Consider the following 27,837-nt stretch of genomic DNA (forward strand, 5'->3'; position numbering starts at 1 on the left):
AACGTTTTCCGTCTAAACGATAAACATTTTCCAGTTTACTTGTGATGTGAAAGTTGTATAAGAAATGAAATTCGTTTCTGACACTGACAAAGGCAGAGTAATGAGGTACGTAAAACTAATTACTGAATTTTAAAACGAAATGTACAAAGTTTTTAAATGAACGCGCTTTTACTTGAATTCATTTTTTTATAAAAATATGAGGGGTTTAAATGATATTGTAACGGATAACTCACGTTTTAAATCGAGTTTAGCTGCACATGTTTCGGGCTATTTCGTAGCCCTTCTTCACAACACGCCTGCCGCAACGCGCGCACTACGCGCCACCGCTCTGCTCGCGCGACTGTCCGACGAAACTAACACCGGCGCACAACTACCCGCTTTTTATCGTAATTTTTATTGTCACTGTCTAATGTAGGGTAGCACACAACACTAACAACATCGCTCCGTAAGGGCACGTTCACACCAACCGATGACGCAGCACGAGTATTTAAAAGCGTTTATACCTGCTGAGCTGGCAACATTGCATTTTTGTTAGTTTTTCTCGATTATACCATAAAAATTTAATGAAAATTAAAAATGTTATCTGATAGAACACTTTTAAATATATAAGTTAATGTGTCTACTCCAATAATTATTCGTGATAGACTTTTATATTCTTTAAAAACCGTTTATAAAGATTAATTCGTTTATAAACATTAATTCGTTTTTAAAGAATATAAAAGTCTCTCAGCCATTTGGGATTACAGCGTGATGTTTATGTGTGTGTGTGTGTGTGTGTGTATCTCCAGGGCTCGAAGTTTGAGTGCGGATGACGTAAAAATTACCTCATTTTGCATACAGGATGATGACGTGGTAAATAAAATAAGATTTATAAAACTTGGGTAAGGTACGATTATTTATAATAAAAGTAGATGTATTATACTTAATCATAAAATACATCGATGTTGTCAAATGTGATGCATTGCAAATTTTCAACGTTAGGTACATAATAATCATAATAGATAAAAGTAGGTAAGCGTTATTATAATTCAGGGCATGTTAGGTTGCCTCCAAAATGTCATTTTAATATTGCTGTTCTTCGGTGTTAAATTTTGATCGCAGCAAGAGGAAAATATTAACAATATTCTTGTAAAGATGAAATTTTGACAATCATATACATAATTGTGAAATCACAACGCCAATTTATTGTTAATATCTGAATGACAATGTCAGTCAAAGACGTTATGTATGTATGCTCATTTGTAGTGGCGATATTTTTTAGTTAAAGAGGTTTATATAAGTGGTAATTGTTTACGAAATAAATTTTGCAATTGCAAATAAAAATATTTGAATTTGAAGTTGATGTTGAATTTGAATCTGAATTTGAAAAGACTATTTTGAACACATCCTATATGTGACTTGCCGTCATCCGCACGCAGTTCGAGCCTTGCTTATCTATTTTTTATTCTCCCTTCCTGTATATTTCAGTGAATATTAACCATAAAGAACCAATAGGTGTTGCACGACTATTTGCAAATCTAGCTTTTATTATATTTACCTACAAAGTTTTCAGTCTATAAGTATAAGAATCAAACATTTATAGTGTAGAAAGAAACTAAACTTACCGGCTAAAAATGCGATTTAAAATTTCGAAACTACAACTCTAAGTACTCACCCAGCGTGCGGAAGACAATAGGTCTGCTCCTGTACTTGTGGCCGCCCCACAACGCAGCGACCGTCACTTGATACTGTGTATCCGCTTCCAGTCCACTCAGAATGACCGCGTCGGAGTTACCCGCCACCTCCAGAACGACTCTGTAACTAACGTGCCATCAGTCAATTTCGTTGTATTCTATTGGCAAGGGGCGGAAGAAGGAAGAGAGAAGAAGGAAGTACAGATTGAAGAGAAGAATGACAGGGAAGGGCACGTGTGTTGTGTACTGGATTTATTTTTATTATAAAACTCAGCGCCGCCAGCCCCAGCGCCCCAAGCCGCTAGGCAGCTCAGGCGCTGCCTACGTTGGAATACGGTATTTAAAAACTCCTGAATTTGCCATGTCTTATATTATTATTATAAAAATATAGATATACAGACAGTGTTTAGCGAAGAAAAAACTTAAATCAGTTGAAAAAAAATTTATTCGACTGGATGACAAACGAGCAAGTGTCTTTCTCTGTCTAATTTTGAATTTCAAACCTTTATAACTTTGTTATTTATAAAGGTAGCTTAAAAATGATTTCTCTATTCCATAACTGAACTTGTGAAGTTTTAATTTATAAAACGTATAAAAAATTGTTAAATACCGTATTGACAAATGCACGCCTTTGGCTAGGTACGTATTAGATTAAAGATAATTATTATACCCGACTCCATTCTTCTATTACATACTATTAGTAAGAGCGTGATTTTACAGCATAATCGCTGAGAAAGCAGAGTAATATCCAGATATTCTTATTGACGGAATCGCGTTAAAATGTATGCGGGATAAAGTATAAAATATAGGTATTTCTCAACCGCCTATATACGTTCGCGTTGAGTAGCCGACCCGCAAGAGCACTGAAGCCCAGTTCCTGTTTGGCATATATATCTTGATAAAAGAGCAATGGTTGGTCCAAAATATATAGGGCATAATGCAACTTTTCGGATAGCTTGGGTACGGTGACATCTCATTAAGCAATTAAAGGGTTGTGACAATGTAAATTCGAATCGATTTATTGCGATTCTCGATTAAATATGCTATGGGTCGATTTTATTAGTGATAGTTTATATTTTCAACTAGTTTTGCCGGCGGCTTCGCCCGCGTAGCAAGTGTTTTTGCTTATCTATCGGGATCTCACAAACCATACGGTCTTCTTTGGCACTATATCAAAACTAAACAACAAAGTAACAGTTCAAAAAATCAAACAATACGAAACACTCAAAACAAAGACGCATTCAAGGCCTTTCGCTCTCCTACTAATTGACAGATGATGGGAGGCAAACGATTTGACAAGATTGTGGAATCGATTACTGTAATTGAGTTCCGTTTTACGCAATGAAAGTTGACGAGATTAAAATTTATCTTATTAGTTATAATAATAAATAATGATAAGAATGTCTTAGCACTGGGCGTAGGTGTTGAGCTGAGCGGCAGGCACAAGGTGATAGGGTAAACGGATGACCTTGCTTTATTAGGGGAAAGCCGGGAAGAGGTGGCCGAAGCGGCCAGGGTCTTGGAGCGGGAGGCGTCCAAGATAGGTTTAGGGATCAACCAGACAAAAACAGAATACCTCCACATGAAACGATACAAAAATGCACGGGCTCGGCGTGGTAGTCTTCATGTTGGGGGTACCGTATACAGGGGGGGTTTACAAATTTCGGTATCTTGGATGCACCATAACCGACACTAACACCAGAGAGGAGGAGATATACATCCGCATCCAAAACACCCTGCGCTGCAGTGCAGCCCTCCACAAGGTGTTGGTGTCCAGGCTTCTCAGCAGGAATACAAAGTTAAGGATCTATAAAACTGTCATAAGACCTGTCCTTATGTATGGCTGTGAGGCCTGGACACTAACACAAAAAGAGGAATATCAACTCCTTGTAGCGGAAAGGAAGGTCTTGCGTAAGATCCTGGGACCTGTCAAGAGAGACGACGGCACGTGGAGGATCCGTAAAAACAGAGAGATCCAGGAGCTGGTGGCTGAACCCAACATCATCGGCGTAACAAAATCACACAGACTTCGCTGGTTCGGCCACCTACTACGAATGGGAGAGGATCGGGCTGCCAAAAGAGCGTACGTGGGACGACCGGCTGGTCGCCGCCCGGTTGGGCGACCCAGGTACCGCTGGGAGGACAGTGTCCAGGCGGATCTGCGACGTCTCCAAGTCGACGACTGGCAAGAGGCTGCGCACGATCGGGTCAGATGGCGTGCTCTCGTTTCGGAGGCCAAGACCCTCTTTGGGTCCCTGAGCCAAATTAGTTAGTTAGTTAGTTAGTTTTATAATAAAATAATATATTTTTAAGTGATTTGTGTTTATTATTACGAAATATTTTAAGCTACATGGAGATGTATATTTTTAATTCTTTCAAGATTCAAGTATAATTTTTATAAAATATTGGCCTGAAACATTCATGGCGTGGAATGGAAAAAAAACAAATGTCACCGTACCCAAGCTACCCGAAAAGTACTATATAGTTAGTGGTTCTTGTATTATACTTTAAGCAATTTTATTGTGCTACGTATTCATTTTACTTCTAAGTCGACCTAATTTTAAGTTTTTTTTGTCGTATTAAATTTATTTAATTAAAAACAAAACTGTCCTATACTTAACAAACTTACCTATATAAAATAATAAAAACTTAATTAAAAAATATTTTTTTAAGTTATATTTACATTAAAGTTAGAAACCAACGACTGTCGCCCAAATAAATATAGTTTCCTCAACGATCTCAGTACCGGAAATGCGAAAATAAAATATGTAAAGAAAGAACGCCATGGATAATGTAGGCAGTGCGAAATCGAATATGTCCACTAATGGACGGTGGCCCGCAATATATCCAGTTTCTTATGATTGGGACCAAAAGCATTGCGAGTAAGTAAACAGATCACTAGAACAACGAAATAAACATTTCAAAGCGAAAATAAAGAAAAATAATTTGTTACCTTTTTCCTTCTTGCTTGGTTACTATTTAGTACCTACCTAAGAGGTATTTTTATGGCTGTTACTATTTATAAAATAGTATACTTAGTTCCGACTTTAACGAAAAAAAAGAACTTAAGACTCTAAGCAGTTATAAGACTGTCATTAGTAAGAAGTAATTTGTTATGTAATTTTTTGTTTTATGATTCGAATTCAATTTTTTTTCCGCGGTTTTGTTCCGCGTACCTTGAAAACCGTATTTTGTATTTTTAGCGTATTTTAAATCATAAAATTAGTAATAAATTACCGCGATAGTCTAACTAAAACATTGTATTCTTTGTTTGTTGAGAATTAGGGTTATACGCACATTCTCAATTTCTCAAGTCGTAGCCTTTTTCTCCGCATGTATTTGTTACAGTTAAGTACTTTTATAACCGTTTAATATTTTATTATTGGGAACTAATAACTTGAAGCAAACTTTGTTGGTTACAATACAATACAATACAATAACTCTTTATTTGCACACAAACACAGTAAGCAGTACAGAAATCACAGGTATATACATAGAGATTTTCTATGGTAAGCAATAAATAGGCGGCCATAACGCTTCAGAGCGAATGTTAATGTTTAGTTATTTATTATTGTTCATTAACTATCGTAACAAAATATTGGTCTAAGTTTTTAAGAATAACCCCACATTTAACAGTTAAAAAACCTATATCTAAAGTAAAATAAACTTAGTCGAATGTTGCGGCAAACCTATCACAACAAGTTAAGTTTTCGTGCTACAAAGCCGTCGCGATTTCCGCCGGAAGTTATTGGTAAAACCACATCCGGTGCCCGACCCGCCATTTCCGCCGGTTCGCTTTTTACCGTGGCCTGCTTTCGTTGCTTTCTTTTGTAATCTGATTGTCTCGAATTTATGAATTTAGGATCTAAGGGTAAATTGGACACTGCTGGCAAGGCGTACAATAGATGTCCTAAAAACAGCATTTACTTATTTTTTATGTATTACTTCTATTAATCGCACCGTAAATTCGATGCTGAAGCCTTAAATTTTGAAAAATATACTGAAAATAGTCCTGTATGTACGAGTATAGGTAGTGCCACCAGAGTTGAGGTCACGCACACAAGAACATGTCACGTAATGACAGCAGGATTTTGACATTTACTCATTCATTTCATACATTCTCCTTTTGTGCATCCAGTTCTTTTTGTAGCTGTGTGTGTAATCATTCACTTCAACTCTCATGGCACTACCTATACACACAAAATGCAACAAATGGGGTAGGCAGAGCACACTAAACGTTACCGCTTCGGAGCCACTTTTAGCAATTTTACATATACCTTGATATAAATTACAAGATTTGCCTATGAGAGGTCTATATGGTATTTTTAAATACACTTATATGTATATCTATGTCATTTCCAACGTAAGATGATCCCATAGTGCGCGTTTCGCCTAGGAGGAGGGATTTGATAACACTATATAGAAGACTCACACTTGGCGGTTTCTAATAATTGTGGCGTCTTAAATACGTACTCTTAATGAAAAATATTTCTCAGACGTTTCTCAGGTTGCACTGTCAACAATATTTGGCTTTTGTGCATTTAATTCAAAGTACATCTTCAACATATAACCGAACCATAGCTATTTAGTAAATAAAACTAAAATCAAGTAATTAAACTGATTTCTGTATTGTATTTCTAGTTGACCATAAATACGTATAATAACACAAATACAAGCTGTGCTGTTAAAATTTGCTTTTATAGAAATATCAGAATGGTACGCCATCCGAAAATGAGTTGGGTAATGGTAATTAATTAATTTATAATTTCTGTTAAGACTTTTGAAGATTGTTTTTTTATTTAATTAGATATATCTCTTATTATTTCTAATATGGATAATGTGTCCCTATTTTAAAAAAGCACTTTTCTAATATTTTTTCATATAATTTATATGGTTTGTCATAAAACGATTAATTAAAAATAACTGAAAAATAGGAACTCTGTTAGTTGATAGTCATTATTCTAAGTAAAAAAAAAACCTAGATGACCAATATAAGAAGGATACATTCTTAAAAATAAACGCACATTACGCCTACTAAGTGAGCTATGTAACTAGCAATAATGAAAAATAAGTAGTTAAATAGCTCCTTCGGCAGTACAAAAAATGAGAATAATTTAATTTGTATTGGTATGAGAATAAAGAAACTAAAGCGAGTAATTAATTTTAACATGTATTCTATCTTAAGGCATAAGTTTCTTTACATTAAAAATTCAAAGCAATTATAATGACTCTAAAGATTAATTTACATTGTACCCTAGATACGGTGTGGCAACCAGTCAATGCCCTCTAATCATGAGAGAAGGAAGGCGCCCAACAAAGACTAAATGCTATATAAGGATTAGAGTGAATTGACTGTTTCTGAACTAGTGAGCAATATTTTCAGATTCATCTCCTTACCATCAGATGAGATAGACGTCAATCGCAATTCAGTTTAAAATAAAGTAAAGATATACCGGCTCGAGCAACAATTGTTATTTTTTTATTACAGGAAATAACATACTAGCATTCAATCGGATGGATTAAGCATAACAAAATATAGATCTTGTTTCTGATCAAGTCGGCATTCCTCGGTTTCGTCAAAATAAATAGGTACTACGTATAACTCCACGATCGCAAACACGAAATGCGTAATTCCATTAGTTCCGTTTGTTTGGTCGATAACCTGATTTGATAATCATTCTCTAATCTCATTAACTTATGTTGCTGTCAATTTCCTAACAGAACAGATCATTATTACTTGATATTGTTTTGCCAGGTAATGTTGAAATATTAATAAGCTACCAATACTTATTATAATAAATGTGAAAGTAGGTATGTAATGTCCAAGAACGGTGACGTAGCGTACCTCGGCTTTCAAGATAACGTGTTAACTTTGTTTGCAATCAATATATGGCGTTGTGCAAGCGAACGTTGTCCTTTCAAATTGTTACCATAACTTTTTCCGGACCAAACTCGAGCTCTGTTTGAGTTCGAAACGCGTCAGTGTAGTGTGGTGGTGGTGATAGATGGGTTTGTGTGATTTGTGTGTGTTCTTACAGTGTGGAGGTGGAGGAACTGCATGAACACGCATATTTTGCATAAGCTTAGCTATCGTAAGGTCGCGGGTGAGCAAGGAAATTATTTTAGTTCACAAAAATACTACCTAGCCTGTGATAACCAGGTTTGATCTTATGTACCTAAAGCTTAAGTTTGTACGCAGATTGAAACGCGATGACTCGCCAGCTATTACATAAACCCCTAAGGGGTTTTCAATAGTGGCTCGTAATTTTCCACTCACTTGTACCACTTGTATACAAAAACAAAAAAAAAATGGGTTTGTGTTATTCATCAGTAGGTAGTATCTGGAAATTGAGTGATAGGTCGCAATATAAATTAAATTATGTGTTTTTAAACGGTTCTATTTAGCTTGACTTGTTTGATATTCTTGTTGGGTTAAATTTAGCAATTGAAGTCTATTTTGAATAACACTGTTTTTGCCGCAAAAAAAAGTCTTGTCCCCTTGTTGACAGATTGATACGATATTTGGTAAGTACACAAATTTAGTTCCGGGGGCCTACCACGCTCTCTTAATACGATTCAGTTTAGGCTCTAAACTGAACTGCATCGCTATTTCGTACCACGACGTTACTTTTGCGATTCAGTTCAAGCACGGTTCAGCGACAGCGATACAGACATTTTCATTCACTCACTTCAAGCGGTTTTCGTACCATGACGCTTAACTTGAGTGGGAATTGAATCGCTTCAGTGTCAAATTTAGCGATTCAGTATAAGTTACTCATTCTGTCAATTCTTTTGGAATTTTAAGTGTTTTACTTGGAATATTTTTAAATTTCAAGAACTTTTAAACTTTTATTCAAGTTTTATAACTTTTCATAGGACATTGTGCTTCTGAACTCCTCATTGATAAAACTAATTTTTCAGTGAGAAAATAGAATCGTGGATTAGTGACAGCGTAAACATTTTATTTGTAATCAACACAACGGTTGCTAAGAACACGGAATGACATAGAGTTATGGTTTTCCAAAATAAAGAGGTTTTAATATACAATATTTGGTTTGCATATAGCGGCATCCCTTTCGCGACTTCGCGTTTCAGTTTCGGACCAGAGACAATATCGGTCTTTCATTCACTTGTAAACCATTGAGACTCAGCACTGAGAAATAAACGCCGTGGTACCAATTTCGACGATTCAGTTTAGGTGTCTAAATGAGGGCTATCGTTTTTTGTCTTACTATATGGCGCACTGTTGCGTGAGGTTTTAAGTGTGGCTTTCAGAGTCTGTTATTACGGGCGTTAAAACAAAGTTTAGATTAAAATCATATTTAAAACACCTTAAAACCGTACCATAAAAATATCCAGCAACCAGTGTTGCTTAGTCCCGTTTAGTTCGGAAAAAAAGGGAGGACAAAAGTTTCCGAAAGACAAAACTGTCTCAAAACACAGACATTCATTGCCCCGTAACGCATAATTGCCATAATTAATTTCAGGATATGCAAAATATTCACAAAAAAAATCTTATTATAAATAAACCCGCGTAGCTTACCCAAAAACTATGAGATTTGACATTTCGGAGACCTCACGCTACACTAGCGCCTCTAGCGGCGAATTCATTCGCGATAGCCCTCATTGAACTGCTCTGCGTTTGGATCGTTTATGAAAAGATCATGGTAGGCCCCCTGATGGCAATATAATTTAATATTATTCAGAATCACTGTAAATCCAAAGTAAACTTAGTAAAGGGATTTTTTAAAACCTTGATAAAAATGATTTATGCAAGCCAAGATGAAACCGCAAACAGTTGTCACAAATGCATTAAAACTTTAAAACGTCGTTTCGCTGCGGTGACTCATTTTACATTGCATGTCAGTGTAAATACGAAACTGCGAACTTGCAGCATATTATTTGAATCGTGACTCGGTAAATAAACATGTTATTTGTTTTCAATTTTAATGTTTTATCATGCAGATTTAAATTGATATAGGTAAAACTTTCATGATAGTAACTGTGGCCAGCAAGTTTAAAAACTTTTCGACTTTTAATGGTTAACCTACTATGACTTAATAATAATTTGTTTTCATTCATTTTAACTAATTAAGTTTTATTGGCTTGTTCACTGTGTGGTAAGCGTAAAACGGCAAAACGTATGTATTTTGATAAGTTATGCCGCTGCTATGGACCCGTAAACCTTATAACACCCAAACGACACAATTGAAGCTCATTACAGAACGAAATGGCAATATGGCCGCCGCGTCCGTTTGCTTGAATAGGCCTCACGTTTGTCATTCCGAAACACAGGCACGAATAATAATAGTAGCAAGTAGGAATTTAGATTATGAATGAGACAGTCTTATCTACAGTCAAATGTTCCTCCTAAAATATTAGCATTGACAGGCGTCAAACAAATTCGAATAATGACAAATGCTGAAAAAAAGGCCACTGCTTTAAATAACTAATATTGATTATGTGTGACTGGCATGAACTTACTGTACGAGATTTACCTGCGTGTAAAGCTACATCCAGAATCCTATAAGACTTAAATACCTGTAATTTTCGCACGAGATATCCAGATAGACTGTTTATATTACTTACACGAAGAAGGAAAATAATATGATATTTGCTTAAATTAATCTTTGAAAAGAAATACACAATAAACATGTGTACATACATGTTATTTCGTAAATAAATCAATATTTGATGATTATAATTTAAGGTGCAACGACGAATGTCCGAAGTACATCGGGATGTTTGTCATGAAAACTTTTCCTTTTCTTTCCGTCAGCCTATGTACAGTCAACGTCATAAATAAGTGATAATTTTAGTACCTTTTCACTTTAACGTCATGTTTGAAAAGCCATATGAAATTGTGTAACGACTGAAAGAGACAAGGTACGGAAATGGTCACTTATTTATGACGTTAGCTGTACATATCGAAATCAAAAAACGAGTCGCTTGATTTTTACAAGCTTTTATTTAGTTTCACCTGTCCCGTTATCTAACTGTCTGTTAATGACATCGATTTGAAATTTGGTATGCCAATGTAGTTTGGGTGACAATGCAAGTAAAGTCGACAAAAAGTACAATCAGCAAAAAATTTTGGATTAAAAATGATTTTTTTACCAAAAACTTAAATATTGTATAGGTACCTACTCGTGTAATTCAATAAAATCATGCAATTTTTTAAAATATTTGAGTAAACTAAAAGAATTTCCTTGCTCAGTGCTCACCCGCGACCTTATGATAACTAAGTTTATGCAAAATATGCGTGTTCATGCAGTTCCTCCACCTCCACACTGTAAGAACACACACAAATCACACAAACCCATCTATCACCACCGCCACACTACACCGACGCGTTTGGAACAAAGCAGGCAAAGCGCGTGAGCAAAGAAATTATTTTAGTTCACTCCGCAAAGTAACGCTTAATTCAATAAATTATTTAAATATACTGAGCAATTCTGACGTCTTCAAAATTTTCCGAAAATCTAAAAGAATCAGGTACAACTGTCTGGTGTACGTACAACAGGCTTCTCTGCTTCGTAATTGTTTGAAGATAATTATCACACCAGCGAGAGGGTTGGTATATACATACAAAGACAATTATGGTTCAGACAGTTTAATAAAGGTTAGTTGTGAACCTCAGTCACTGGCACGTAGAAAGCCTCAGGTAAACTATAATTAAATGTCTAACTCACGTGTACAGTGTGTCTTTAGTTGGTACCCAATTATAGTTACTGAATGTCACTATTAATAGATTGATGAAAATCTTATTACCTAAAAGTTTGATTCTTCCAATTGGTGCGGACTTGTTTAATAATTTCAGAAACGAGATAAAGAGAGGCAGATAATTGATGATATTGTTCCTTATTTTGCTTGTTTGCTAGTTTTATCCATAGTCTACTATTTTTGGTTGAGGAATATGATAGTGGTGACAGTAAATTTTAGAATCGGGTAATAGTTAAGTTGTTTTTGTTCAAAATTCGTACTCCTGGTCTATCTATCTAATACAAAATTAAGAAGTCTATTTTTTTCATATAGCATGGTAAATGTCACACATGTCGATTCATTATATACACACGCAACCTTGAGTTGAGTTGAATTGAGTGTTGTTTATTATTGTTAACTGCATTTTTATTTTCTATTTTATTTTTATATGACAAACAAAAAAGGTTATTTAACTTCACAAACTACTTAAAATCACCGATAATCAATAATCATCATCATCATCCCAGCCTATATACGTCCCACTGCTGGGCACAGGCCTCCTCTCAGAACAAGAGGGCTTGGGCTATAGTTCCCACGCGGGCCCAGTGCGGATTGGGAACTTCACACAATAATAATAATAGTTTATTAGACTATACAACAACTGTCTAACAACTGGTAGCATGGTGTACGGTTGTGTCACTCTGAAGATGAGCTCTGGTTGAGTTCGAAACGCGTCAGTGTAGTGTGGTGGTGGTGATAGATGGGTTTGTGTGATTTGTGTGTGTTCTTAGTGTGGAGGTGGAGGAACTGCATGAACACGCATATTTTGCATAAGCTTAGCTATCGTAAGGTCGCGGGTGAGCAAGGATTTTTTTTTAGTTCATTGATATGGACCTTCGCAAAGTAACGCCTGATTCAATCAATTATTTAATAATAATTAAATTCATTTATTCAAGTAACATGGCTCATTTTGTAAATTACGATAGTTAGAATAAAATTTAAAATAAAAACAAAATTAAATTTATAGAAATATCTCATTGTTTAACCATCCCAATAGCTGGCACAACAGCGTTTTATATACGGGCTTTCCCACCTGCTCGCGATCAAGTTCAATAAACACATCTAAATTTAATGAATTATTCTATACCACGGCAATAAGTGTAATAAGACATGACCTAGTTTCCATTTATTTTCCCTTTAAAATCTTAAGTTAGGTACTAAAGTAAAATACACCGGCTAGACTGTTTTATTAAGTATTCTGATTTATCTTGTTTCCTTAGAGAAGATTCGTCGCCGTAATGAACCAACGTAATATTACAATTCCTAAACTCTGTGTAATAATTTAGTGTCATACCATATATCTTGACGACCTTAGAGTAAAACTAAATATTTAGGAATGAGAATAACGTTAAACACCAAAACATTATGCATGAACTGAAACAATTACTTTGCTCACCCGCGACGTTTATGCAAGAAATGTGTGTTCATGCAGTTCCTCCACCTCCACACTGTAGGAAAACACAAAATCACACAAACCCATCTATGACCACCACCACACCACACTGACGCGTTTCGAACTTAACCAGAGCTCATCTTCAGGGCAACACAACCGTTCACCATATTGCATAAACGTAGCTATCATAAGGTCGCGGGTAAGCAAAGTAATTGTTTCAGCTCATTGATATGGATCTTCGCAAAGTAACGCATGTAAATTATTTCAAACATTATGCATTAGTTTTAGTTAGTACTTGTCGTGACAATACATTTTGACCAAACATTAACACAAAAAAAGTATAAAATACTTAATATATTTTTATTTAACAAAAGCGATTATACATAATTAAACTTTTTATGTATGCGTAAACTTTCAAAAATAATATCAATTAGTTTTTGGCAATTGGCATTGGTCTCAAAAAAACAATATTTATTTTTATCTTTTTTTTCATAAAATAGGCGAATTTAAGACACCTCCTCCTTCAAATAGGATTTTGGTTTTAGTTGCGTTTTAACTTTTTTACCCTATTTAGAAGTTACCGGAATTATAGCTAACCATAGTTGCCATGGCGTTAAAAACTACGTTTTATGTTGCCCATCACAATTATTTTAAAAAAGTAGTGTCTTCTGTCACCTGGCAGTATTAGAATTAGGCGAATTAGTTATAATATAACGTTTATTTACGATGAAAGTCAAAGAAAGGTCAAACGTTATTATGCAAATATACACACGATCAATTAGTATTTTTTTACAAAAATGTTATAAAATGATTTAAATAAACCTATTCCTCGAAATGGTTTTGGAATTAGACCAAATTGCAAAAAAGTGATCAATGCCAATTGGCCTGTACCTAATGTTGCTAATACTGTATTGGTATTGAAACACTTGTGAATTGAATGATGCCAAAGACCGAGAAGTGGAGAGTGATCGCCTGAAAATAACTCATAGAATTCACGACCCTCGACAATGAGGATTAAGGTCTCATTAGACCGTATCATACTGTGACTGTAATAGAAACGAGTCAGACGGAGTGTCAAACGGAATTTACATGACACGCGACGGTGACGGTTGATTACGGAACGTGCTGGTGGGCATAGTTTCATACTTTTCGACACAAAGAATGTATTTTTGTCTGATACTTTACTATTACGGCCATGGTACGATACGGTGTAATGTGTAGAGACTTATACGGCACAAAGAGGAGGATTTAAACACTTAACATTTTGTGTCAAATTGAATAATAGTATTACTGCAGAGGCCGGGAAAGAAAGGCTTGCAGGCCGAGTATGTATAGACGGGCTCAAACATGCACTAAAAGAAATAAAAACTCCTAGAAATCAATGTTTTATTCGTAAGACAACTAAAATTGTGTACCAGACTTAAAATTATAACCATCCATATAAGTGTACATATACCATCTATATAAGTGTTTATTTCATTCTAACATGATTTTTTAAAACGTTAAAATAATCCCAATAAAATCAAATTGCTATAAAACATGTAGATTTAACGGACTGCAATAATAAAAAAATCACAAATAATAATAATTTACAAATAGAATATTCATAGTCTTGTGTATTTGTTCAGTAACTAATAAATGAACCATAGAAATTCAGATTATTAATTTCAAGTCGTGTATAATGGCCTTTATCGTGGATATTTGACGTTTTGCATTGAAACAAAAGACTGTTGTCTTGCAGGCCAAGGCCTGCAACAGTATATTTTGAAGCCTGTTTTATGGAACACAACATAAACATTACATAGCATGTTTGAGAAAAATTATATAATGAATCAGTATTAATTAGTTCGGGCAATGCTCACTTCATTATGCATCAAATTCTGAGCCGACGGCTTTAAGTGAAACAAAAGGTCGATAAAAAATATTATTTCACGGATTAACCCAACAGCTGGGCAAGTAATTAGTAGATTTTGTCCCAACAATGTTTTCAGTTGGAAACAATAAACAACCGAAGTTTTGAACAGGCTGTGGCAGTTTTTCGCTTATAGTTTCGTATTCTTGTTGTTTCCGGAGTTTCATATGACGTAAAAGTTTGCCATATATTCGTATACCGCTTAAGTAGGTATGGGGGCAATAGTGCCTTCTTAAGAGTTTTTATTATTAATAAGTTGCTAAACTTTTTCGTTCAGTTGACAATATTTATCACTGTTAACTATTAAATACAATTATCAAAATATCTATTCAATTTACGCTAAAACAAGGGATAAAAGGCAAGGGAAGTGGGGGCTTAAAGGGATAAGTTCGTCTTTGTCATCATCATCATAGCCATATATCTGGGCACATGCTTGGGCCATAGTTGCCCAGTGCGGACATATATCTCAATGTCTGTCAATTATGTTTGTTTACTTATTTTGTACAAGAGTTTACATACATCCATACATACAACCACTAATGAATGTCAAAAAATCCACCACTCGGTTTAATCATACATGCAGGATAGTATGCATCGATAAGAACTGTTCCATTGAGTGTAAAGCTTTTTGGTTACTTTACTTTTTATACAAACAAATCTTTGTTAAACGGACCATGCAGAGTTAAATAAACAAACGATTTCTGTTATCTGTCTTTTCTGTTTTTTTGTAATAAGGTAGGTTATTTCAGCATTATTTTCTTTATGACAAAAATAATCATTTTTAGAAACAAAATAGACAAAACAAAGATAAAACAGAGCAAATAGAAAAGAACACAGACAGAAGTGAAAATACTTGGGCAACGTATCCTTACCTCGCGTCCGAAGGCTTGTACGTGACGTCATACTTCTCCACGAGGTCCGCCGTGGTTGACCACGACACCCGAACTGTGGTGGGGTTCAGGAAAGTCACTGTGATGTTTTCTGGCACCCCGGGACCCATTGAACCTGGATGGTGAAGCTCAATTATATTATACTTCGTTTGGATAGGTATTTAACTAAATGTAAACAAAACAACGTCAATTGGTGTGTTAAATATTGAAATTCCCCCATTAAACTATCTAAACGTTTACATTTTGGTATTGAAATACACTAGTTTAGTTTGTAATACAATGATAGATAAGTAAAATGCTTAAAATCCCTAAAAGTACCAAACCTGGCAGCTGAAGTTTGTTTACATTTAGTTAATTACCTAAACGTTTCAAGTATAGGGACATACAATCTACAGTAAAGAACTAAAAACAATTAGGTACTTTGCTCACCCATGATCTAGCCTAGCATAGCAGGTGGTAGGACCTTGTGCAAGGTCCGCCCGAATTGCTACCACCATCTTGCTCACTAATCCTGCCGTGAAGCAGCAGTGCTTGCACTGTTGTGTTTCGGCGTGGAGAGTAAGACAGCCGGTGAAATTACTGGCACTTGAGGTATCCCATCTTAGGCGTCTAGGTTGGCAACGCATCTGCAATACCCCTGGTGTTGCAGATGTTTATGGGGGTGGTGATCTCTTACCATCAGGAGACCCACTTGCTCGTTTGCCATCCAGTTGAATAAAAAACCCTGGTGTTGCAGATGTTTATGGGCGGTGGTGATCTCTTACCACCAGGAAACTCACTTGCTCGTTTTCCATCCAGCCGAATAAAAAAAAAATCTTATACTAGCCTAAGCCTATGCAAAAAATGTGTACATGCAGCTCCCCTATCTACCTCCACACACAAATCACACAACCTCACCAACACCACACTACACTGATGCGTTTTGAACTCAACCAGAGTTTTATTTTGGTGAGCAAAGTAATTGTTTTTATTAGTTCATTGATATGGACATCCACAAAGTAACGCTTGATTCAGTAAATTAAGCTACAGTAAAGACTGATTTCCACCGAGAGCGGAGCGGACTCATTAATGACTTAGTTTAACTTACACCGACCAACTTCATAGAGGTCCGGTATAAGTACTTTCTTGTAGCCGATCTTTGTACGTTAAACTAAGTGATTAATGAGTCAACTGCGCTCGCGGTGGAAACCGGGCTTTACATTGAGCAGTATTCAGTATATCACATGAGCTGCGTCCTATTGGTTGCCACTATGCAGATATTGGACATGCCATGTCATTGTGACGGCGGCGAGTTAGCTGTACCTATATGTTTGGTAGCCGCACAATTAAATTTTGTTGACAATCTGTGGATGAACTATGGTATATTCCACCCATTGCCAGTAACTGACAGAGACTATCGTTTACGCGTGGTGAAAATCAGTAAAAAAATAATTAGTGGCGTTTACACAAAAACTTATGGCAATTGCTCAAAATAACTGAAATTATAAGCCAGTAAAATCACCGCTTAAACATCGAAGCCTAGATGCTCATTGACATTTGAACATGAACCTATTGTCAATCACGCAAGGGGTTCATATGTAGGTAGGTATATATTTGACTACCTATCTACAGACTCAAATTTTTATGATGGCGACTGTACCTTTATCGTTTCGAGAAAAGGAAATAAAGCTGGCTGGATACTTATTTTTCCATTGGACAGCAGGCAGCTCGAGTAATGAAATATTTTCACATTTTTTAAAAATGCTTTCTGCATGTCGTGCTTGTCGAGTTTTATTTCGTTTCACGAAAGAGACGTTGAGAAAAATAGAAGACTTGTTCTGAGTGGATATTAATCATTCATGTGATTTATACTGTGATATGGCACAGATGAATATAAAAATAGTTTGAATAATATTAGCGTAATACTTTGGGGAAATATGCAAGGAATAATTCCAATTCATGTTTGTATAAAGCTTTAGACCAGTTTACAAAAATAAATATAGATACAATATAGTATTAACAAGGATAGGGCTTCCCTAAGGGATAGCGTGAGGTATGTTACGCTTACTCACGAAGGTTGAATGAACTTATCAACACAATAAATGTACCAATGTCGACGTACTTAGTGTAGAGATATATATACAAAACGATTAAACTTTTTTATGTTGTGCTTATAGACTGGTAAAACGTTACAGGTTACATTTGCACCTACAATAAAAAAACCGTCTACATTTCTTCAATGTACCAATAGTATATACTTTTTGACTTTTCATAGCTTCCACGCGCGAATTGTGCATTTACGCGCACGTTACGATGCTACATTGCGTTACGTTTCCCCAGTTTGCATATACGTACCAATCACAAATTAAATGATCAGAAGGATAGCAAGATAGAGAACTAAAAAAGTGACTGCATTGGCTGAAAGAAACGGACTCAAGTGCTTTCCTAATTGGCCGTCGCTGCGCGTAGAGCGCAAGTAATGTCATTATGCGATAAAAATACTTGCATAATCGTACTACCGTCAATTAAGACTGTAACTATGTTTTATTGTATAGATATACGCGTCAACGTTGACCAACTATAACGGCTCCTCATTCCACAGTTCCAGACTAAAATTAATTCAAATTAATTTAAGTGTGAAACATAAACTTAATTTGTCAATGAATACTAAGTGTAAGGGTACTCTTATCAACTGCGACCAGGGCGTGCAAGTGCGACCCACTGCTTAGTATGAATTAACCTCTTCACCGCCAGAGTCATCCATTCGTGTCGTGACAGCCAATGGAATGCCTCACACGCCACGGTCATTTATACATGACCAACATTCAACTCGAAATGAATCCTTCTGCAATGGAATTAGAAATCAAGTTGATTTGTCGCTGGTTTTTCTGTGGCGTACAGAGCACGGTCACTTCGTTTGTTTTGTGGCGGTGAAGAGGTTAATATCAAGCCCTGACGGATGGAAGCGAGCGCGTCACAGGATACCTATAAGTACACACTAAGAAGGAATCACGCATTTTTACTTCACAATTAAATATTAAAAGAGATTAAAAAGATTTGGACCAAATGCTGCCCAGAAATGAAAATACCTTTTACGAGCTACATGCGTTACTTTCTATTTAAAATATAATTATTTTTTTCTAAACTGTCGATTAGTACTCTTCTCTTAATGTACTGCATGTACTTTTAACGTAACAAGTAAATGGTTTTTTTATGGCTCCTGGGGTAGATCTTAAAGCGCATTAGTATCTATACAGTCTATTATTAGCCTACAGATCATAATGGATAGTCTGTTTTAATAAAGGGAGCACTTGATCCAACTCTCTTAAAAAAGTGTTCAAATCTCCTTTATAGAAGCACATCTGTAATTTTAATTTGAATAAGTTTTAAATAATCAAAACGTGCCATTTTAATAAAAACATGTAGGTAAAAGTTTTAAGTACATTATATTTTTATCTATTGGTCTAGATGAAAGAGTAACATTATAATTAGGTACAGAAATAATTGCTCGGACAGGTTAAATCGTCCATTTCACCACCACATAGTTTAAATGAATATTTTTATACCCCAAGCAAATTAAAATTAAATTCTAAGTAAATTTAAAAAATATTATGTCTGTTTGTGTACTTAGTATTGATAAAATATGAGTACAAGAAGCACTATTTTGATCTGTAGAGCTCATTATACAACCGAACATAATAATATTTTACTGAGTTAACAATGTCAGAATAACTACCTAGGTATTTCCTTGTCTAGCACAGAAATCCTCTTTTCTTCCAACTATGCTTTAATTTCATCATAACCGCACTAAATACCCTGCACAAAGCAGGACTTTTCCGCTCTAGAGCAGAAAAAATGTATGAAAATCCTTTATTGCATTGTTTTAGATTTTTTTTAATTGCACCACCAAAGAGGTAACACAAGTATTTTTGCTATAAAATTAGCCTGCATAATGTAAAAAAATCTAGTATTAGGTTGCTCGACCTGAATATACGGCTACTTACTATTTTTGCAAGGATTGGTAGCAACCATTTTTTTAAACGCAATCTGTGAAATTTCATAAGACCGTCAGATTGACCAACCTATCACTAGATTCTTTGCACTTTGCAGGCTAATTTTATAGCAAAAATACTTGAGTTACCTCTTTGGTGGTGCAATTAAAAAAAAAACAATGCAATAAAGGATTTTCATACATTTTTTCTGCTCTAGAGCAGAAAAGTCTCGCTTTGTGCTGGGTATTTAGTGCGGTTATGATGAAATTAAAGCATAGTTGGAAGAAAAAGCAGATTATGAACCTCGCATTAAGTAATTTATATTGCCCTTGTGCTTTTTAAAGCCCTCGCTGATTGCTTTTTAAAGCCCTCGCTGATGCTCGAGCTCCAAATCGGCCCTCGATGCAGTAATAAATTCAACTTTCAGCTTGGTGCAACAATCTACTATAAAAGTTGACTTGTTCGAATAAAAACAAACTTATAACATGACTTATTTGGGTTACTTACAACACATTAAAACCCTGAATTTTTACATAAATTACATTACTGAGAAGCATATTTTTTATCACATTATGTACCTATATATGTATCTAACAGCCTACAGGCCACAGATTCAGATCCTTAAATTACATATCCTATAACTTGTACATTACCCTTGGCAGAACTGTTTGCATAAATTTGAATAATCCAGTAAATTTATAGTAATAATAACTTTGTACTTGGAACTGTGTTAATTTTCAATTAATGTTCAAGTTTAAGTGAGATGAATAAATATAAAAGAGAGATGCTGGCATAATCTATTTATACTTTTTTCAATTTCAACTTTTATACTTTACTATTTTTTACCCGCAGCACCACTCTAGATCCGTCAGTTGAATTTAAATAACAAGATTTTACGATATATCCATAGAAATTCTCAAAAAATACGTAATTTTCTTTTTTTGTGTCGTAAAAACGTCCGTGGAAAATATAATGTACCTCTACTTAGTGATTTAGATTTCGAGAATTTTATCTCGTAAAAATATCGATCGTATTTCCGGCTGCAGATTTCTACATACGTAGTACCTACTTACCAAATTTCATCCAAATCCGTGTAACCATTTTAGCATGAAGGAGTAATTTGAGTATTCACATTAGATACTATACGAATATAATGTCAGTTTGTGCAGGCTACGAGTAAACATTTAGCCCTCGCCACAGGAAACGAGAAAATTTAATCCGATTTGCAGCCACGATGAACCTTTGCTCAAACCTGTTAGTGCACAGAATTTGATGCAGCGAACTAAATTGAACACGAAATCATCCATGAATGTTTCAGAGAATTTACCTTTGGAAGCCCCAAAGGTGAACTATTATAGTGCAACTTTTTGAATACTTACATGTGTTTGTGCATACATGCGCACGCGCTCGTATGTGTGTGTGTGTGTTGGTGTTTTTGTTACTTTTTCACGGACGACACAATAAAACAAAAGCTATAACTAAGTTAATCCAAGCCTAAATAACCCTATATTTCCCATTGCGAAGACTTTAACCAAGAAACTACTAGTTTGGGCTATAGTTAGCTACAGTTAAGATATTTTTATTCTTGTAATCTAGAAAATAAAGCTGCGTACACACCGGCGTGGACGAGACGCAGCAGTATCGAGAGTGCGACAGCGACGGCGGCGGGATGCGCGAGCGGCGCGCGCCGCATTGCGCGCCCACCGCACTGCTCATGCCATGCCGCTTCTGTAAAAAAGAGCAATCGAATATAAAGTTAAAGTTTCTTATAATTTAAACAATGGACTGCATAACAATGCTACTTGAACAATTTTTTTATTAAAAATATTTTCGGAACGCCAGACAGAATTGAAACCGGCGTCACAGGAGGTATGGGTTTAAAATCTCAATAATATAAACGTTACGTTAAATGAATATACTTAATCAGTCAAAATTATGACTTGACAATTCAATAAAATTTTTAGGCAAAATTTTATTATATTCACACTTAAACATCGCTATCGCAAAAGCATCAATATTAATTTTCATTTAATTTTCGAAAACTCAGAATATTGATTACCTATAATGATTCATCATTTTATCAATAAACGATATCTCAATGGAGATCAGTTGCAAACACAGTTTAATTTATTAGCGGTGCGTATTATTTACTAAGCTTACTTCCTTAAAAGCCTCTTCGCTCGTACTTTAATGTCACTGTATTTTTCTAAGGTTAATAAAATAAATCTTAGCAATAAGGTAACTTAGAAAGTAATATAGTACTCCCTTTCCGCTCTTTATGACGTTCAAACCTCATTGAATCTCAACGAACCAGCATCGATAAATGAAATATGAGCATTTACACGCGCGTATATCGTCACAAATTCAGGTGCGACCAAACCGCTGCTTAAAAAACGTGTGCGTAAAAAGCGGTGTGGAGAGCATGCGATAAAAACGGTGCGTATACGGTGCGTCACTGCGATTCCGTGACAAAACTTATCAATATTTAAATTACAATAACAAAATTACGCAACCTTCTATTAAACACACAGAATACATTGAATGCTCGAAAAAACAAAATACAATCGGAGTTTAAAATAAGGAATGCAGCGACGTTCAAAAATTCTTAATGGCCAGGTTCAAAACTACACAACAAGGCGGTTTCCTATAAATATTATAATTTGCATCAGAAAACATACGGAGGAAAAAAATGTGTCTGGCTGAATATACAGCAAAGTGTCATCGAAAATGGGAACCCCTCCAACTTTATTTATACTATTTGATTATAAGTCTTATGTGCCATTAGATTAACTTTAAGTGGCATTAATTGTAATTAGCCCCGCACCATATGGCTTTGAGAAATTAATATTAATTCGAGTCGTTAGAATGAGCATTGCTTTCTAGATGAAATCTAATTAATGAAAATTATATCGCGTAGCTATACGTAAATTATTGCATTTACTATGTCCGTTTTTGATCAGGTAAAGTAAATAAAAACTACTTTAAGAAAAAGTCTAAGTAGTTGTAAAACATACAGTTAGTTATACCTTATTAATTTTGAGACTTTAAACCGATAGTTCAAAATTATTTTCAAATTAGGCGTGAAAGTTCAAAACATATTTCTACGAATAAAAACATTATTACTCCAATTTAATAATTACAAATCATCCGCAACAACCGCATTATGCTTCGTTATTTTTGGCAACATTAAAATAATAATTACTATAATCTTCTATTACAATAAAAAGTAACATTTTCATTTGGAAACTTTTACGCGTGTTGAAATTGAAATGTCCCTTTTTCCATCCCCACTCGAGTTCTTTTCTCAAATTTTCCCTTTATAGGTACTTCACAAAAGTGAACTCCACCCCGTAATGTTACATACCCTTGACCTATGCTTATGCGTGCTGTTCTTGCCACGATCAATTTGATTTTATTGCCTCAAGCTTAAATAAAATGTGCGATTATAGCTTCATATTACAATAGACCGGTTATGCCGTGCCTTTAGGTTATTTTTATCAAAATGGGCACCTTATTTGCCCTTTCTCCATGTAACCTTATTAATATATTTTATTCTTGATTGCTTTTCTTTTAACAATTCAAACAAGTTCTGTCACTATTGCACAAAAGTGTTTCGCATTGTTTAACATAAAAATTAAGAAAATACACTAATGCACTAAAGTTGCAGTAAATATTTCATAATATGATTTTCTAAGAAAAGTCTCTATTAGCTTCAGACAAAATTGTTATCCTGAAGTAAATTATAAATACTCATCTTTCAACATAAATTCATACTCATCCATGATAGCGCGCTTACTTGTCTCTACTAGGTACCTATAATAACGCCTACGAAGATCGAGATGCCACAGAGAGCACAATTTTGTACGTGTCAACTTGAACTAAAACCACTTTCAAGGAATGCTTAAAGTTTAATCTTCATTTTACTGTTGCTTCTACAAAGTTGATGCCAGCAGGGGGGCAGTAAAACAACTCATTGCAAGCAACTTGCTCTGGTCATAAAATGTCAAGTAACCAAACGACTTGTTTATAGAAGCGACAGGTCCATTTGATCATCTTTTAAATGTAACCTCCACCGTACAATCAAATTGAATCACGTACCAGGGTGAAATCTTTGTGCTACTAGTAATGTCATGTTGACATCCCAAACATTTGCCAATAGCGAAATTGATTATGAAAAGGTTTTATCCTGGTCCGTGATTCAGTTTCCTCGACCACAGAGCCATAAATAAATCTGAGTATTGGTCAAAATAGAAATTTTACAATTTTCCTATTACGATTCCTCCGAAAAAGTATGGGTTATCTTTTACGTTTGTTTAGACGCGTAAAGTTTCAAAACTCTGCAAAACAAACAAAAATCTAAAAATTGATCTTCACCATTTAGTTTAGTTTAAAAAAAATAGTTCTATTTTATGACTTAATTTAGTTATTTATTACTTTATTCGTTTTGAGCTGAGCCTTATTTACGATCAATTTTTTTTTTCGGACGGACTGTGGCTATTAACCTGAGACGGCTTTTACAGCTTACCGAAGAGAGGGCGAGCTGCCAAGATGGGCCCGCTCTTATTTTAATGATATATATTTCCATGAATCCAATTTATCCTTATTTTTAAGGTTTTAGTTCCGAATGTAAACTTCAGCAAAGCTGTGTTCTTTTTATTTTACTTTTATTTTATTGTAGTTTTACATTTACGATGTATTGGGTTATACCTGAATAAAAGAAAATTATTATTATTATATTATTATTCACCATCAAGGCTGCCTTATAAAAGAAAGTGTCTCGAACAAAGTCACATATTCTTAGGTGGAAATATCGTATGACATTCTCGTTTGCATGAACACTTTAGAACTCTGACCTTCAACTCAGTGACTTTGTATACACTAAGCAAAGATATTTGATCAATTCGCACCTGATTTGTTTTATGCATAAGCTTGCGTCTGACTACAATTTAAGCCAGATAATAAAGTTGTAAAATAATATTTTATTATACGGACTTGAGTATGTTAAAAGTATTAAATTTATAAATAGGGATATGTTAGCATGCCGAAGCTCACATTTTCTTCTTCTAACAAACTGTTATTCGGTGCGGCATTCATACGTTTATTGCTACTCTCCCCAAAAGTAGCGCAATATAATTCGGTCTCCGGGGCCTACTAAAAACACTGAACAGGTGATAATATAATAAGAAGTCAGTTCCCTGGCATATTTATTTTACTATACACCATTCTTTCTGAGATTTCATCATCATCTACGGATAATTCAGAAGCTTGCTGGGGCTCTCTATAAGTTACTTAATATTTTCTTAATATCTAACCTACCTAAAGTTATCTTAGTTCCTAAAGTATTGTTTTTCTTTATATTTTTTTTAACCATCATTAAGCTTTAATTACTGTTTTATATAATAGTCTGTCTGTGTTACCTTAGAAACAGCTAAACAGGCGTAATTAATATACCCTCATGAGTTTTAACTGACTTAATTACGCCTGTTTAACTGTTTATAAGGTAACACAGATAGACTAGTACCTATATAAAACAGAAATAAAACTTTTTTTTTTAATAATGCATTAAACTGTTGAATCTGCCATTGGTTACATTAATATTGACATTTCAGAGCTGAAAAATACGGAGCCAAGGGTAATTTTGTCAACTCTTTTTCTCAGGAACGCGCAGAGATATCAAGCTGAAATTAGTATCAAACTAGCGTGTTACCCGCGATTCCGTCCGCGTAGAATTCTTTTATACCTATCCCGCGGGAACTATCTAATTTTCCGGGATAAAAACTATCCTATGTTCTTCCCGGTAACTCAAACTATCTATGTACCGAATTTCATCTAAATCAGTTCAGCGGTTTTGACGTGATGGAGTAACAAACAAACAAACAGACTTAGAAACTTTCGCATTTATATTAGTGGGGACTTTTATTACTCAGAACTGCTACCCCTCGAAACAGTGGAGCAAACTTCGAAGTGAATGCAATTTATTAAGTAACAATACAGTCATTAAGAAAGCTGTTTTTATACAAACTGCCGGAGAATTAAAATCTATAGGGCATTTCTCTACTTGTCTTGAAAACTAGAAATCTGAGTCAGAAAAAGTCTTAAAATCTTGTTTTTTTATGTCTGCCTGTCTATGAAAGTAACCATCTAAACCGACCGCACATTGCGTGCATTTTGCTTTAACGAGGAACTCTGCTAACACTGGATTTCCGTAGATAGATACTACAAAGTAATCCTCGATACGCAAGTTAGACTCACATTTTCCGGTTTTTAATTTGTGACCGGGGAGGCAGTCACTATACGAATACAATAAAACATTAAATTAACCACAGTGCCTATAATTATGTAAAATTTTGGCCCATCAATATTTAATGATTTTAGTTTACCAAGGATAGCTAAAGCTTCATTAGTCATGCCCAACATTCCTCGGCTAATAGAGCGGATACCTCCCATCGTATGGATTCAGCATAATTCGCAACGATCGCATAGAAGCTTAATGGAGCACAACAGTTGATCCTTCCGAAAAATGGTAAGTGTACACGATGACAATTTTGCAGCACTAAATCTCGCCACCAGCACTAGCATGAGAGAAAGCAGTGCAGCAGTTTCAGTGCCAATTTTTTGCGACGGGCCAGTGCTAATACGAATTAGAGAACGCATCTATATTTTGGCGCCAGTGACTTCTACCCGCACCCCACAGATACCCCGGGCTCATATTCTGGACTCGTGTAAACGTCACGCGAACCGCTGGCACGCCTCCATAGAGTAGAGTGAGTACAAAAAACTGGCGCTGAAATCTAGAACCGTTTAACCCTTTGAACGCTTTCATATTTGAATAAAGTGACCAGTCACTGGCCCTATACTACGAAGTGCAAAATTCGAACTTTGTCTCTTGCCATCCCGCTGACGCTTAAGCTATTCAATACGAGAGTGAGAGAGATGGTACGATACGAACTTCACCCCCTGTTGCGTTATCGAAATGACAAATCTCGCAGTGTTGTGCAAAATATAAAGAAAATACGATTCGAAATAGATTTTATTCATGATCAAAGTACTACACCTTAGCCCTGACACCGTTAGACGTAGCTGGCGTAATGACACGACCGCACACAAAACCGTTAGGCGTTCTGTGTTCAAATGGACAAGTATCCTGTAACATATTGCCGTAACAGTTATTGACGGCGAGATTTTGGCGCTGCAAAAGGTTAACGCGTGAACTTATTTCCCACTAAACATACCCTATACGAAGCCGTGGAAGGTCGGCATGAGACATCAAAAGCCTTTCGCTGCCTTTCAGTTAGTGAAGAATACCCGTAGCCAACCACTTGTTAGACAATAACCCGCGCCACAATGAACCGGATTCAATGGCCCCGTTATCTGACGCGTATGTCCTTCCCACCACTAGACTTATTGTCTAAAGTTGGGTCCACATTAGGATCATTTTAGCGTATCAAGATCAGGCGTATCGTATTGGGCCGGGAGTCCTAAGGACGTACACTAGCTTTAGGCATAACGTATCATATACCCTGGACAAGTTCGTGTGTGATACTCGGTGGAACCCTGTCGCAGGGAGCCCTCTGCTGTCCTTATCCATTTTTTCTGATAAGTGACAAATGCTGACTGCGACAGGGTTCTACCGATTGTCACGCACAAGCTTCAAGCGTCCACTCGTTGACCACGCGACGTTCACTCGTTGACCACGCGAGGTCCACTCGTTGTCAACGCGGCGTCCACCCGTGGACCAACTGTCGACAACGAGTGGACGCCGAAAGTCGCGGCGGTGCTGGTCAGGTACTGGGTGGCCCTAATGAGCTGTGACCTTTAGATCCAGACATTGATATGTTTCTTCCAAGGTGTGAGTGGCAAAGGGTTTTTCATAAGAGAAGAGTTTTTTAGTCCCGTAGTTTATGGGACACGTCGAATAATATCAAAACGTCCACCTAAATTCGGATTGGAGACCGGCAGACATCCATTGTTTCCTGTTTTAGTATAATAGAAGTTCTGTGGGATATTTTAGTACGAGTAAAATGTTGAAGCAAAAGGACAAGTAAAACCTTTCTTTTCATAAACGCTAAACTTTAACATGTTGTCGCTTTAATTATTTGTTTTTGTTAGTAGTCAGACACTAAGTTATTTATTTATTTATTTACGGGATTTAAAATGTAGGTACATCACTATTTTTCAAACTAAAGCTAATATAGCTCCAGTAACCTAAAGCGCCAAATAAAATCAGACATTCATT

The 27,837-nt window shown here is 35.7% G+C and overlaps 1 protein-coding gene across 1 annotated transcript in view; it reads right to left on the reverse strand.

Moving 5' to 3' along the window:
• The window catches only part of LOC141436842 (uncharacterized), a 225,280-nt gene that overhangs the window by 59,561 nt on the left and 137,882 nt on the right, over positions 1-27,837 (reverse strand). Inside the window, exons 2-4 of the mRNA XM_074099920.1 lie at positions 21,219-21,329; positions 15,613-15,745; positions 1,655-1,800 (exon numbers count right to left, since the gene is read on the reverse strand). Coding sequence (XP_073956021.1) covers positions 1,655-1,800; positions 15,613-15,745; positions 21,219-21,294 — 355 coding nt within the window. The 5' untranslated portion in view covers positions 21,295-21,329. The remainder of the gene's footprint in view (positions 1-1,654; positions 1,801-15,612; positions 15,746-21,218; positions 21,330-27,837) is intronic.

The sequence above is a fragment of the Choristoneura fumiferana genome, chromosome 17 (assembly GCF_025370935.1).
Source record: "Choristoneura fumiferana chromosome 17, NRCan_CFum_1, whole genome shotgun sequence".
Taxonomy (NCBI): Eukaryota; Metazoa; Arthropoda; class Insecta; order Lepidoptera; family Tortricidae; genus Choristoneura; species Choristoneura fumiferana.